The 15,886-nt window shown below is 47.9% G+C and overlaps 1 protein-coding gene across 1 annotated transcript in view; it reads left to right on the forward strand.

The window, feature by feature from the left end:
* ufc1 (ubiquitin-fold modifier conjugating enzyme 1) overlaps window positions 1–15,886 on the forward strand; it is a 109,676-nt gene that overhangs the window by 21,073 nt on the left and 72,717 nt on the right. Inside the window, exon 2 of the mRNA XM_078430171.1 lies at window positions 15,119–15,285. Within this exon, the coding sequence (XP_078286297.1) occupies window positions 15,119–15,285 (167 nt within the window). The remainder of the gene's footprint in view (window positions 1–15,118; window positions 15,286–15,886) is intronic.

A 15,886-nucleotide genomic window follows, 5' to 3' on the forward strand; every position in this document is an offset into this window, starting at 1 on the left:
GGCTCTCCTGGTTACATCCTCAAAGAATTCCAGAAGATTAGTCAAGCATGATTTCCATGCTGACTCGGAATAGGGAGAGGGATCTGGGGGTGGGGAGGGTGCAAGGAGGTGGGGAGAGGGTGCAGGGAATGGGGAGAGGATGGTGTGAGGGTACAATGGGGGTGGTGAGTGGGTTCAGCGGATGGTGACGGGGTTCAAGGGAGTGGTCAAGGGTGCGTGGGGATAGGGAGAGGCTTCATGGGGTGGGGAGAGGCTTCATGGGGTCGGGAGAGGGTGCAGTGGATGGGGAGGGTGGTAAGAGGGATCAGCGGGGTGGGGAGGGTAGTGAGAGGGTTCAGGGGAGGTGGGGAGAGGGTGCAGGGGGTGGGGAGAGAGTTCAGGAGGGTGGGTAGGATGCTGAGTGCATTCAGGGATGGGGAATGATGGGTGATGAAGGCTCGAGAGGGTGGGAAGAATGCCTGCACCGTTCAAGGGGGGATTAGGGGTTGAGAGGGGTGGGGAGGGTGCTGAGGGTATTCAGTGTGTGGGGAGGTGTTATGGAGAGTGTTCAGGGAGGTGTGGGGAGGGTGATGAGAGGAATCAAGAGAAGGTGCTAGGATGGTTCCTGATGTGGGGGTGCTGAGAGCGTACAGGGGGATGATGAGAGGACTCAGGGGGATGGAGAGAGGGTTCAGGGGGTGGGTAGGATGCTGCGTGTATTCAGGGATGGGGCATGATGGGTGATTAATGTTCTCGAGGGTGGGCAGAGTGCCTAAAGGGTTCAGGGGGGGCGTGGTTGAGGGGGTGGGGTGGGTGTTGAGAGGGGTGCTGAGTGGTTTCAGTGTGTGGGGAGCAGTTATGGAGCGTGGGGAACATGGGGAGAGGTTTCAGAGGGTGTGATGGTCGGGAGGACGGGGAGAGTGTTCAGGGAGGGGTGGGGAGGATGTTGAGCGAGATCAGGAGAAGGTGCTCGGGTGGTTCAAGATGTGGAGGGGGTACTGAGAGGGTACGGGAGGGCTCAGGGGGTGGGGAGCGGGCTCAGGATGGTTGGGGGGGGGGGTGCTGAGAGGGTTAGGAGGTTGGTTAGGGTGCCGAGGATTCAGGGTGTGGGTAGGGTTCAGGCGGTTGGGAATGATGGGTGGGGAGTGCTGAGAGGATTCAGGTTGTGGGGAGAGATCTGAGAGTGTTCAGGAGGGAGAGGAGGGCGGTGAGAGGTTTCATGAGGGAGAGGAGGGCGGTGAGAGGTTTCTTGAGGTAGGGGAGAGTGCTGGAGGGGTGTCAGGCGTAGTGGGGAGGGTGATGAGAGCATTTGTGCATGTCGGGAGGGTATTATCCAGTAGATAATAAAGCAGAAATGCCGTGTGGTGTGAATGCCGGTAGGTTGTGGTGACAAGTCGGCTGTGTGGGCCTCTAATGAGAGTAAAGATGTTTTTCTACAATTATCATGCGGTTTTTGTGTAGTTGCAACTGGTGTACTGGGTAACTGGTCTGATCTTATCGAAACGTATAAGATTATTAAGGGGTTGGACATGTTAGAGGCAGGAAACATGTTCCCAATGTTGGGGGAGTCCAGAACCAGGGGCCACAGTTTAAGAATAAGGGGTAGGACATTTAGAACTGAGATGAGGAAAATCTTTTTCAGTCAGAGAGTTGTGAATCTGGAATTCTCTGCCTCAGAGTGCAATGGAGGCCAATTCTCTGAATGCATTCAAGAGAGAGCTGGATAGAGCTCTTAAGGATATCGGAGTCAGGGGGTATAGGGAGAAGGCAGGAACGGGGTTCTGATTGAAAATTATCAGCCATGATCACATTGAATGGTGGTGCATACAGGCTCGAAGGCCCGAGTGGCCTCCTCCTGCACCTATTGTCTATTGATTTCAGTAAAGATAGCGTGCAGAAAGCTTCATCGGAATAGTGTTGCAGGTCTGTTGTGTGTGAAGAGGTTGAGTGTGCTCAACTGCTGTGACTGGTGGGAGGGTTTGGGCGGGAGGGTGCTAATCCCGCCCTATGACAACCCTATTAGTCAGCTGCCTGCAATCCTCTGGCATCTTTTGGTCTTCTAATTCCCATTGACTATTTGGGTGCCGGTTGTACACTCCCCACAAAGTGATCATCCTCTCTTTCTGTTTCTCAGCCTCACTGGATGAACCAACTGTGACGTTATCTTGGACTGTTGCCGTGACATTGTCCTTGATCAATAAAGCAGGGTGTAAGGGAGGAGCAGCCAATCTCCTCTATAACACTCCCCACAGCCCTCTCATTCACTTTTTAGCGTCTACCCAGGTTGGACTTCCCAAAAGGCAGCACCTCACATTTCTTCAGTCTGAAGGAGGGTCTCGACCCGAAACGTCACCCATTCCTTCTCTCCTGAGATGCTGCCTGACCCGCTGAGTTATTCCAGCATTTTGTGTCGACCTTTCTCTGTATTCAATCTCCACCGCCACACACTCTATCCTGACAAACTGCATTACTGAAATAAAATCTTGGCTTCAAATCAATTTCCTCAAACTAAACTGTGACAAATCCGAAATCGTCATCATCGGACCAAAAACGCTCACCAAATCCACCCACAACTTCACCCTCAACATCGACGGTTTCTCAGTATCCACCTCCCCTCACATCCGGAATCTTGGCATCATCTTTGATCAAACCCTCTCCTTCGACAAACACACTAAACACATCACCAAGACAGCTTTCTTCCACCTCAAAAACATCGCCCGTCTCCGTCCATCCCTCTCCTCCACAGCTGCAGAAACCCTCATCCACGCCTTCATCACCTCCCGTCTGGACTACTGTAACAGACTACTCTATGGTTCACCCTCAAAAATCATCAATAAACTCCAATACATCCAGAACTCCGCTGCCCGTCTACTCACCCACTCCCCGACCCGTGACCACATCACTCCCGTCCTCTACAAGCTCCACTGGCTCCCCATCCCCCAGAGAATCCAGTACAAAATCCTCCTCATGACCTACAAAGCCCTCCATAACCTGGCCCCATCCTACCTGACTGACCTCCTCCACAGACACACTCCCACCCGCACCCTCCGTTCTGCTGCTGCTAACCTCCTGCCCCCCCCCCATCCGGACCAAACTCAGATCCTGGGGGGACACGGCTTTCTCCATCGCTGCTCCCACCCTCTGGAACTCACGACCCTAAACCATCAGAGACTCCTCCTCACTCACCACATTCAAAACATCACTGAAGTCTCACCTGTTCAACACCGCCTTCAATCATTGACCGTCGCTCCACCTTATTCTTCCTTTTCTGTTAGTTTGTTTATTTATTTTTATGTTATTTCTAATATGTAAAGCGTCTTTGGGTTTTTAGAAAAGCGCTATACAAATGTAATGCATTATTATTATTATTCCATTCCTTGGCCCTCCTGCCCGACTATCTGCGATACCATTTACTTTTTTCCACTTAAGTTTTTATTGATTTTTCACAGAAATATATACAAAACAGTACAACACCATCAACATAAATAAAATAAAATAAGAAAAACAAAAAAATACAAAAACAAAAAATAAATTAGAATAAGGCTTTCCAAATAAAAAATAAACAAGTAACGATGATTGGTTATCTGGAGATATTTCAATATTCGCACAAACATACCATCTAGTTCTATATAACACAATCTTCCAATATCTAGCTAGGCATTTATCTAGTTGGTGTCATGGCTCAAATAAACGATCCATTTTTCCCAGATCTTCGCAAATGAATTCTCATTGACACTCAAGAGATATGTCCGTTTCACCAAAGTAAAGATGTCTTGCACAATTTCTAGCCACTGTTCCTGTTTTCATTAAGCCACTGCCTGGTTGGTAATGGCCTTCTTACTTGCTGTAAGTAAACCTTTAATCAAGTAGGTATCTTCTATCTTTAATGGACCCCAGATGCATCACAGCGCAGGTATTTAGGATTTTATAACCCAAGATATTATTAACAACTGCGTTTACATTTTCCCAGTATGGCCATTTTTTCTGCCATAAAATCACTCGGCTTATGTTTACCAATTGTTTCTGTCATTTTGCAGAACTTCAGGGCCTGTGATCCTGCAACGCAAAGAAGGATACGCAACAAACAGAAGGAAGGCCCATCAGTTTGAAAATGGACGCAGGTATATTTGCATCTTTATATTTATATATGTAAACATTCAGAGGGGGATTTCATCGACCCTGTTTGAACTGAGGGCTACAGAATGCAGACAATACATAGACAATAGGTGCAGGAGTATGCTATTCGGCCCTTTGAGCCAGCACCGCCAATGTGATCATAGCTGATTTTAGATTCAGATTTAGAGATACAGCGCAGAAACAGGCCCTTCAGCCCACCGAGTCCGCGCCGCCCAGCGATCCCCGCACATTAACAATATCCTACACACACTAGGGACTGTTTTTACATTTACACAGTCAATTAACCTACATATCTGTACATGTTTGGAGTGTGGGAGGAAACCGAAGATCTCGGCAAAAACCCACGCAGGTCACGAGGAGAACGTACAAACTCCGTACAGACGGCGCCCCAAAGTCAGGATCGAACCTGAGTCTCCGGCGCTGCATTTGCTGTAAGGCAGCAACTCTACCGCTACGCCACCGTGCCGCCCACCCACAATCTGATCATCCACAATCAGTACCTTGTTCCTGCCGTCTCCCCATATCCCTTGAATCCGCGAGCCCCAAGAACTCCATCTAACTCTCTTTTGATTGCATCCAGTGAATCGGCCTCCACTGCCTTCTGAGGCAGAGAATTTCACAAATTTACAGCCCTCTGGGTGAAAACATTTTTCCTCATCTCAGTTCAAAATGGCCTACCCCTTATTCTTAAACTGTTGCCCCTGGTTCTGGGCTCCAACATCGGGAACATGTTTCCTGCATCTAGCATGCCCAATCCCTTAATTTTTTTTGTTTCTATAAGTTTCCATCTCATCCATTCTAATTTTCCAGTGAATACAAGCCCAGTTTCTCCATTCTTTCATCATAGTGCAGTCCCACCATCCCGGGAATTAACCTCATGAACCTATGCTGCACTCCCTCAATAGCAAGACTGTCCTTTCTCAAATTAGGAGAACAAAACTGCACACAACACTCCACATGTGGTCTCACCAGGGCCCTGTAAATTGCAGAAGGACCTCTTAGCTCCTATACACAACTCCTCTCGTTATGAAGCCAACATGCCATTAGCTTTCTTCACTGCCTGCTGCACCTGCATGTTTACTTTTAGTGACTGATGTACAAGGACACCCAGGTCTTGTTGTACTTCCCCTTTTCTTAACCTGACACAATTCAGATAATAATCTGCCTTCCTGTTCTTGCCACCAAAGTGGATAACTTCACGTTTAGCCACATATCTCTGCATCTGCCCACTCACCCAACCTGTCCAAGTCACCTCATAGCAGTTCACACTGCCACCCAACTTTGTGTCGTCTGCAAATTTGCTAATGTTACTTTTAATTCCTTCATCTAAATCACTAGCTTATATTGTAAATGGTTGCGGTCCCAGCACTGAGCCTTGTGGCACCCCACTAGTCACTGCCTGCCATTCTGAAAATAACCCGTTAATCCTGACTCTTTGTATCCTGTCTGCCAACCAATTTTCTATCCATGTCAATACCCTACCCCCAATACCATGTGCTCTAATTTTGCCCACTAGTCTCCTGTGTGGGACCTTATCAAAGGGTTTCTGAAAGTCCAGGTACACTACATCCACTGGCTCTCCCTTGTCCATTTTACTTGTTACATCCTCAAAATATCCCTGAAGATTTGTCAAGCATGGTCCCGTTCGTAAATTCATGCTGACTTGGAGCGATCCTGTTAATGCTATCCAAATGCGCCGCTGTTTCATCTTTAATAATCGGCTCCAGCATCTTCCCCACCACTGAGGTCTGGCTAACTGGTCTATAATTCTGTGCTTTCTCTCTCCCTACTTTCTTAAAGTGGGATAACATTAGCTATCCTCCAATACACACGAACTGGCGGCGGCGGCGCCTAACGGCAGCGGCTCACTAGCAGTCTGTTCGTCTTTTTTCCTTTTTTTTTGTTGTGTGTCGGTGTTGGGATGGTTTTTATATATTTTTTTGGTTGTGTATGTGTGGGAGGGGGTGGTGGTGTGGGGGGGGGAACTTTTCTCTTCCTCACGGCGCGGGGTGCGGCTCGGCTGCGGGGCCTAACATCGCCCGGTGCGGCTTGGCCGCTGGACTTAACAGTGCCCGGTGCAGCTCGGCCGCGGGACTTAACATCGCCCGGTGCGGCTCGGCCGCGGGACTTTACATCGCTGGTGCGGCTCGACTGCGGCACTTAACATCGCCCGGTGCAGCTCGGCTGCGGGACTTAACATCGCCCGGTGCGGCTCGGCTGCGGGTCTTTTCATCGCCCGGTGCGGCTCGACTGCGGAACTTAACATCGCCCGGTGCGGCTCGGCCACGGGACTTAACATCGCCCGGTGCGGCTCGACCACGGGACTTAACATCGCCCGGTGCGGCTCGGCCACGGGACTTAACATCGCTGGTGCGGCTCGACCACGGGACTTTACATCGCCCGGTGCGGCTCGGCCACTGGACTTAGCTGCGCAAGGCTTGGTCGCGGGCCTTTCATCGCCCGGTTCGGCCGCGGGACGTTTCAGCGCCCGGTGCGGGGACTGTGCGGGTCGGTCGGGGACGAGCTGTCTGTCCGTGGGCGTGGGGAAGAGAGTGGAAGTTTTGTTGCCTCCATCACAGTGAGGGGGTGTTTGGAGTCACTGTGATGGACGTTTGTGTTGGGGTTATGTGTCTTGTGTTCTTTTTTTTCTATGACTGCTATGTAGTTTCGTTCGGTACTTCGGTGCCGAACGACAAATAAAGCTCTGTTATACCTGTTATACCTGTTATACCTGATCGAGAATCTAGAAGATTGGAAAATGATCACTACGATTTCCAGAGCCACCACCTTAGGTAACCTAGGATGCAGACCATCAGGCCCTAGGGATTTATCAGCCTTCAGTCCCATCAGTCTACCCAATACCATTTCCTGACTAATGTGAATTTCCTTCAGTTCCTCCATCACCCTAGATCCTCTGTCCCCTAGTACATCTGGGAGATTGTGTGTATCTTCCTCAGTGAAGACAGAACCAAAGAACCTGTTCAACTCCTCTGCCATTTCCTTCTTCCCATAATAAATTCACATGTTTCTGTCTTCAAGGCTCTCACATTTGTCTTAACTATTTTTTTCTCTTCAGATAGAAACATAGAAAATAGCTGCAGGAGTAGGCCATTCGGCCCTTCGAGCCTGCACCACCATTCAATATGATCATGGCTGATCATCCAACTCAGTATCATGTACCTGCCTTCTCTCCATACCCCCTGATCCCTTTAGCCACAAGGGCCACATCTAACTCCCTCTTAAATATAGCCAATGAACTGGCCTCAACTACCTTCTGTGGCAGAGAATTCCACAGATTCACCACTCTCTGTGAAAAGAAACGTTCTCATCTCGGGCCTAAAAGACTTCCCCCTTATCCTTAAACTGTGACCCCTTGTTCTGGACTTCCCCAACATCGGGAACAATCTTCCTGCATCTAGCCTATCCAACCCCTTAAGAATTTTGTAAGTTACCTAAAGAAGCTTTTACTATCCTCCTTTATATTCTTGTCTAGCTTACCTTCATACTTGATCTTTTCTCCCCATATTGCCTTTTTGGTTACCTTCTGTTGATCTTTAAAAGTTACCCACAAAATGCTGGAGTAACTCAGCAGGTCAGGCAGCATCTCAGGAGAGAAGGAATGGGTGACGTTTCGGGTTGAGACCTTTCTTCAGACTCAATCATCTTTGCTATGTTGTACGTCTTCTCTTTTATTTCTTTACTCTCCTTGACTTCTCTTGTCAGCCATGGTCACCTCTTACTCCCCTTGGAATCTTTGTTCCTCTTTGGAATGAAACGATCCTGCATCTTCGGGATTATTCCCATAAATACCTGCCATTGTTGTTCCACTGCCATCGCTGCTAGGGTCCCTTTCCAGTCAACTTTGGTCAGCTCCTCCCTCATGCCTCCATCGTCCCCTTTGTTCAATTGCAATACTGACACTTCCGATTTTACCTTCCCCCTCTCAAATTGCAGATTGAAACATATCATTGTATGGTCACTATCTCCTAAGGTTCCTTTACCTTGAGTTCCCTTATCAAATTTGGTTCATTACACAACACTAAATCCAGAATTGCCTTCTCCCTGGTAGGCTCTAAGAATGCATCTCGGAGGCACTCTCCAAACTCCCTTTCTTGCAGTTCAGTACCATCCTGATTTTCCCAATCTACCTGCATATTGACTCTCTCATAACCACCGCAGCATTACCTTTGTTACATGACAATTTTAACTCCTGATGCAAATTGCACCCGAAACACAGGCTACTGTTTGGGGGCCTGTAGATATTAGGGTCCTTTTACCCTTACAATTTCTAAGTTCTATCCACAATGACTCTATGGTAAAGTCCCTCCGCGCTTTCAGACAACAAATCACGTTAGTCACCTTAAGAATGAAACCATACCTTTTTATTCACGCATGTGGGAGTGGGAGTGGGAGAACCACCCCGGCCGGGTATGGCGACAACCTCGCTGGCCCTTGTGGTCTCACTCAATTGAATTATGCACAGACAGTACATTTATACCTGAGTATTCACGGGTAGTTAATCACACACATTCCTCAGCACATTTCTCAGCACACACCTCTACCAATTCTTATCTTTTCTGGCACCAGTTCTCATCTTGTCTGGATCAAGACTTGTCCTGTGTGGTTTTACTTAACAATCAGGCGTCTTATAGAAACATAGAAAATAGGTGCAGTAGTAGGCCATTCGGCCCTTCGAGCCTGCACCTAACCTAGACCCCACCTTGCCTAGCAACTACAGACCCATTTCCAAACTGCCATTCCTGTCAAAAGTCCTTGAAAAGGCAATTCTAAACCAATTAGTGCCCTATCTACACCAAAACACCATCCTGGAAAGTTTCCAGTCAGGTTTCAGAGCCCACCACAGCACAGAATCTGCGTTGTTGAAGGTACACAACGACCTGCTTCTCGCCATCGACACCGGCGACTGTGCAATCCTGATCCTTCTCGACCTCAGCGCAGCGTTCGATTCAGTGGACCACACCATCCTTATTGACCGTCTCCGGTACGCAGTTGGCATTGATGGCACTGCCCTGAGCTGGTTCGCTTCGTACCTCAAAGATAGGAGTTTCGCCATCAACATAGGCAGTTATTCCTCTGCTCCAGCTAGCCTCTCCTGCGGAGTTCCACAAGGCTCCATCCTAGGCCCCATTCTCTTCTCTCTATACATGCTCCCCCTTGGCCAAATCATTCAAAGGCACGGCATTTCTTTCCACTGCTATGCCGATGACACTCAGCTTTACCTCCCCCTGAAACCCAACAACCAGTCAAATTTAAACAGCCTCTTACACTGCCTTGAGGACATAAAATGTTGGATGGCACAGAACTTCCTCCAATTAAACGAGAGCAAGTCTGAGGTCATCCTATTCGGCCCCCCCGACTCCACCAAATCGATAACAGGCAGTCTTGGAAGCCTATCCTGCCTAGTCAAACCGCATGTCAAAAACCTCGGCGTGATATTTGACTCTGCATTAAAATTTGACAAGCAAGTCAACGCTGTGGCAAAAGCCAGCTTCGTCCAACTTCGAACCATAGCTAAAATCAAACCTTTCCTCCAATTCGACGACACTGAAAAAATCATTCACGCTTTCATTTCCTTCCGCCTAGACTACTGCAACTCCCTATACACTGGGACCAGCCAATCTCCCCTGTCCCGCCTGCAACTGGTCCAAAACGCGGCAGCGAGACTCCTGACGGGTACCCGTAAAAGGGACCCGTAAAAGGGACCACGCCGATTCTGGCCTCTCTCCACTGGCTCCCTGTACGGTACAGAATCAACTTCAAGCTCCTCCTATTCACGTATAAAGCCCTAAATGGACATTCCCCCCCCCTACATCAAAAATCTTCTAACCCACCTCTCTAACTCCAGGTCCCTCAGGTCGGCCGACTTGGGGCTACTCACTATCCCGCGGTCTAGGCTTAAGCTCAGGGGTGACCGCGCTTTTGCGGTTGCAGCTCCTAGACTGTGGAACAGCATCCCTCTCCCCATCGGAACTGCCCCCTCCATCGACTCCTTTAAGTCCAGGCTCAAAACCTATTTCTGCTCCCTAGCGTTTGAGGCCCATTGAGGAGGCGCTGTGAACTGTTTTGTATGTGCTGTTATGTTTACGTGCTACTGTATGTTTCATTTTTTCCTTAGTACCTAATCAGATGTACAGCACTTTGGTCAACGTGGGTTGTTTTTAAATGTGCTATACAAATAAAATTGACTTGACTTGACTTGACTTGCACCGCCATTCAATATGATCATGGCTGATAATCCAACTCAGTAACCTGTACCTGCCTTCTCTCCATACCCCCGATCCCTTTAGCCACAAGGGCCACATCTAACTCCCTCTTAAATATAGCCAATGAACTGGCCTCAACTACCTTCTGTGGCAGAGAATTCCACAGACTCGCCACTCTCTGTGTGAAGAAATGTTTTCTCATCTCGGTCCTAAAAGACTTCCCCCTTATCTAAAGAAGGGTCTCGACCCGAAACGTCACCCATTCCTTCTCTCGCGAGATGCTGCCTGACCTGCTGAGCTACTCCAGCATTTTGTGAATAAATCCGCTTATCCTTAAGTATAAGAAAATAACTGCAGATGCTGGTACAAATCGATTTATTCACAAAATGATGGAGTAACTCAGCAGGTCAGGCAGCATCTCGGGAGAGAAGCTGAAGAAGGGTCTCGACCCGAAACGTCACCCATTCCTTCTCTCCCGAGATGCTGCCTGACCTGCTGAGTTACTCCAGCATTTTGTGAATAAACCGCTTATCCTTAAGCTGTGACCCCTGGTTCTGGACTTCCCCAACATCGGGAACAATCTTCCCGCATCTAGCCTCTCCAACCATTTAAGAATTTTATATGTTTCTATAAGATCCCCCCTCAGTCTTCAAAATTCCAGCGAGTATAAGCCTAGTCTATCCAGTCTTTCTTCATATGAAAGTCCTGCCATCCCAGGGATCAATCTGGTGAACCTTCTCTGTACTCCCTCTAAGGCTAGAATGTCTTTCCTCAGATTAGGAGACCAAAACTGTACACGATACTCCAGATGCGGTCTCACCAAGGCCATGTACAACTGCAGCAGAACCCCCCTGCTCCTATACTCAAATCCTCTTGCTATGAATGCTAACATTCCATTCGCTTTCTTCACTGCCTGCTGCACCTGCACGCTTGCTTTCAATGACTGGTGCACCATGACACCCAGGTCACGTTGCATCTCCCCTTTTCCTAATTGGCCACCATTCAGGTAATACTCTGCTTTCCTGCTCTTGCCGCCAAAGTGGATAACCTCACATTTATCCTTTTAGTCACAACACCTCTTCACCCAGAGAGTTATGAATTTGTGGAATTCTCTGCCATAGAAGGCAGTGGAGGCAAATTCACTGGATGAATTTAAAAGAGAGTTAGATAGAGCTCTAGCGGCTAGTGGAATCAAGGGATATGGGGAGAAGCCAGGCACAGGTTACTGTGTGTAGATGATCAGCAATGATCACAATGAATGGCGGTGCTGGCTCGAAGGGCCAAATGGCCTCCTCCTGCACCTGTTTCTGTTTTTTTGTCATGCACGACATCGCAATTTCAGCTAATCACAGCATTTTATCTTGTTTCCACTTATTTCTTGCCTGAGACATTCCCTTAACCCTTTCAGTTCTAAAACTCATTTCCTCCTTTTATCATAACATGATAACAATAAAGTCCCCGTGAAGCACACAGTGGTCGGATACACTGTATTATCAATATTAATTAAACACAGTCACAATCTTCCTGAGGTCAGAATATTTCACAAAACATGGAGGTCGAGGGGACAGTAACTTGAACTTCACACAGGGCAGGCCAATCAAAACTGAGGTGAGAAGAAACCTTTTCACCCAGAGAGTTGTGAATTTGTGTAATTCTCTGCCACATATGGCAGTGGAGGCCAATTCACTGGATGAATTTAAAAGCAAGTTAGATAGAGTTCTAGGGTCTAGTGGAATCAAGGGATATGGAGATAGGGAAAGCACGGGTTACTGATTGTGGATGATCAGCCATGATCACAATGAATGGCAGCTCGAAGGGCCAAGTGGCCTCCTCCTGCACCTATTTTCTATGTTTCTATATATGCCTGTTCTTTATTTTTCCCTGGTTAGTCTCAACATCTGTCATTAACCAGCTTTCCCAAACGTTGTCATCCTTGCCCTTCACCCTATCAAGAACAATCTGCCCCTGTGCTCTTACGATTTCACTTTTGAAAGGCGCCCACCTGCCAGCGTCCCATTCCCAACAAATAGGATGGTTATGGTGGCGCAGCGGTAGAGTTTCTGCCTTACAACGAATGCTACGCCGGAGACCCGGGTTCAGTCCTGACCACGGGTGCTTGTCTGTACGGAGTTTGTACGTTCTCCCCATGATCTGTGTAGGTTTTCTCCGAGATCTTCTGTTTCGTCCCACACTCCAAAGACGTACTGGTTTGTCGATTAATTGGCTGTGTAAATGTAAATATTGTCCATAGTGGGTGTAGGATAGTGTTAATGTGCGGGGATTGCTGGTCGGCGCAGACCCGGTGGGCCGAAGGGCCTGTTTCCGCGCTGTATCTCGAAATAAGCTCTCCCAATCAAATGCTGCAAGAGCCTAATGTCTCCAAAATCGACTTGTCCCAGTTTAGAAGCTTAATCTGTGGACCGGTCCTCTCTATCTACATAAGTACATTAAATGCAATAGATTAATAGTCTCTACTCTCAAAGTACTCGCCCACTGGCAGTTCAGTCAGTTACCTGCCCTACCTCGTCCCCGCACACTCTCTTTACATTGATTAAGAAAGTTTTCATGGACATGTTTAACAAATTCCACCCCGTCCAAACCAGTACACAATGAGTGATCCGTGATTATATGGCAAGTTGAAAACTGCAACGAGTACCACACAATTATCGCACCTACCTGCAATCTCCCGCACAAAGTAAACTCTAATTCACGCTAAATCTGCAGTCTATAATAATCGCAGCGGAGTGATTATTCTCTTTCTAAGTTAGACCCATTCTGACTAGCTGGACACTTCCTTGTGGATATCCCCTCCAAGAACTGCAGTGAAGGCGGCCCTGATCAAAACGTCAGCTTCCTCGTTCCCTTGTCACTTTGAGGTCACTGCAAACCTCCTAGTCAAAGCCTCAAACACTTAGTCCTCACAACACAGCCTCCCCAAATTGGCCTTTACCAATGGTCCCAAGGCTCTCTGGAGCCTTTTGGGGCCGGAGACCACTGTACGATTAGGTTTAAGATAGATTTAGATTTTTAGATTTAGAGATACAGCGTGGAAACAGGCCCTTCAGCCCACCGAGTCCGCGCCACCCAACGATCCCCGCACATTAACACTATCCTACACACACCAGGGACATTTGTTTTTACATTTACCCAGTCAATTAACCTACATACCTGTACGTCTTTGGAGTGTGGGAGGAAACCGAAGATCTCGGAGAAAACCCATGCAGGTCACGAGGAGAACGTACAAACTCCGTACAGACGGCGCCTGACTAAGGGTGCCGTAGATATCCCTCCCCACAAGAGCTCAAATGATAAATTGAGATAAGACAAACTTTGAGGGTATGAGAACATACACGGCACGATTAGCATGTTTACAGATGATACAAAAGTGGGGTCGTTTTGCAGATAGTGAAGGTGGTTGTGCATAATTGAAGCGGGATCTTGATTGATTGGCCAGGCTCAGGAATGGCATTGGGCTGAGGAATGGTTGATGGAATTTAGCACAGACAGATGTGAGCTGTAGCACTTTGGGAAGTCTAACATGGGCAGGACCTACACAGTGAATGGTTGGGCTCTGGGGAGTGTTGTAGAGCAGAGGGATCCAGGAGTGCTGGTGCATGGTTCCTTGAAGGTGGAGTCGCAGGTAGATCAGGTGGTCAAAAAGGCTTTTGGCACATTGGCCTTCATGAGTATAGAAGTTGGGAGGTCATGTTGCAGTAAATGACATTGATGAGGCTGCATTTCGAGTATTGTGTTCAGTTCTGGGCATCACATTATAGGAAAGATGTTGTCAAGCGAGAAAGGGAGAGAGAAGATTTATGAGGATGTTGCCAGGAATCGAGGATCTGAGGTGCAGGGAGAGGTTGAGTAGGCTGGGACTCTCTACCTTGGAGTGCAGGAGGATGAGGGGTGACCTTATAGAGGTGTATAAAGTCGCGGGAGGAATAGATTGGGTAGATGCAAGTAGGTGAATCCAGGACCAGAGGGCATAGATTTAAGTTGAAGAGTAAAAGATTTAATAGGAATCTGTGGGGTAACTTTTTTACACAAAGGGTATAGAAACGAGCTGCCGGAGGAGGTAGTTGAGGTAGGGCCTATCCCAACATTTAAGAAACATTTAGACGGGTACATGGATAGGTTTGGAGCGATTTTGGCCAAATACGGACAGGTGGGACTAGTGTCGATGAAATATGTTGGCCGGTGTGGGCAATTTGGGCTGAAGGAACTGTTTCCACGATCTATGCCTCTATTAGTTGGGGTACATCGCTAGAGTTGCTGCCTTACAGCGTTTTCAGCGCCAGAGACCTGGGTTCGATCTCGATAACTGGTGCTTTCTGTATTGAGTTTGTATGTTCTCCCCGTGACCTGTGTGAGTTTTCTCCGAGATCTTCGGTTTCCTCCCACACTCCAAAGACATACAGATTTGATGGTCGATTGGCTTTGTATAAATGTCCCTAGTGTGCGTAGGATAGTGTTGATGTGCTGGGATCGCTGGTCAGTGTGGACTCGGTGGGCCAAAGGGCCTGTTTCTGCGCTGTAACTCTAAACTAAACAATAGGCCGTTCTGCTATATCTTCACTTTTGTGTTTCTCAATGAGCCACTCGAAAGGCGATATGTAACCCCAACATGCTCCGCTAGCATCCTGGCTGGAGATGCATGTGACGATTGCCGGGAGGTGTCGGTGAGCTGCTGACTTGAAGGTTCTGTTTGTCAATTGAAGATGTAGAAACAGCCCAGAGAGAAAGTTATCAATGTGAGTGATGCTCCTCCATATTTGCAGATACAATATCTACTATAGTTGACCTGCTGGATAAGTGGGAAGATTCTCAGCTGGTCCAATTGACAAATTATTACCGGAAGGGACTTGAACAGGCGATTGAAAAAACGGTGGAGAAAGTCGGCCTTATCCTAACCTACGAGAGACATTTCAGTGGGCAAGAATATGAGGTGAGTGATAGGGATGAATGGTTGAGTGACTTGAGACTGCACCAAGAGGATTTCCTTTCCGAGAGGATGGCAGAGATTCATCAATTGAGGTTTTTCAAAGCTCACTGAATTCCTGCTTGTTCAATGGATGAGGAAAACAATATGGAACATTTACAGTAGTTTAGTTTAGTCTAGAGATGCAGTGTGGAAACAGGCCCGTTAGCCCACCGAGTCCGTACCGACCAGCGATCCCCGCACATTAGCACTCTCCTACACACATAAGGGACAATTTTGCACAAACACCAAGCCAATTAACCTACGTCCCTGTACGTCTTTGAAGTGTGGGATGAAACTGAAGTTCTCCGAAAAAACACACGGGGAGAATGTACAAGCAGCACCCGTAGTCGGGATTGAACCTGGGTATCTGGCACTGCAAGCGCTGTAAGGCAGCAACTCTGCCATTGCGCCACCATGCCATCACTGCCACCCGTGCCAGTAGTTTAATGTTGAGTTTTGCTCAGATATTGGAGTCGTTGATCAGAGGAAATAACTGGTAATTTATGAAAGGTGACTCCAATAAAGCCAAGTGAACATGCTTTCATGAAAGGCAAATCACGTTTCC

The sequence above is a fragment of the Rhinoraja longicauda genome, chromosome 39 (genome assembly GCF_053455715.1).
Source record: "Rhinoraja longicauda isolate Sanriku21f chromosome 39, sRhiLon1.1, whole genome shotgun sequence".
NCBI lineage: Eukaryota > Metazoa > Chordata > Chondrichthyes > Rajiformes > Arhynchobatidae > Rhinoraja > Rhinoraja longicauda.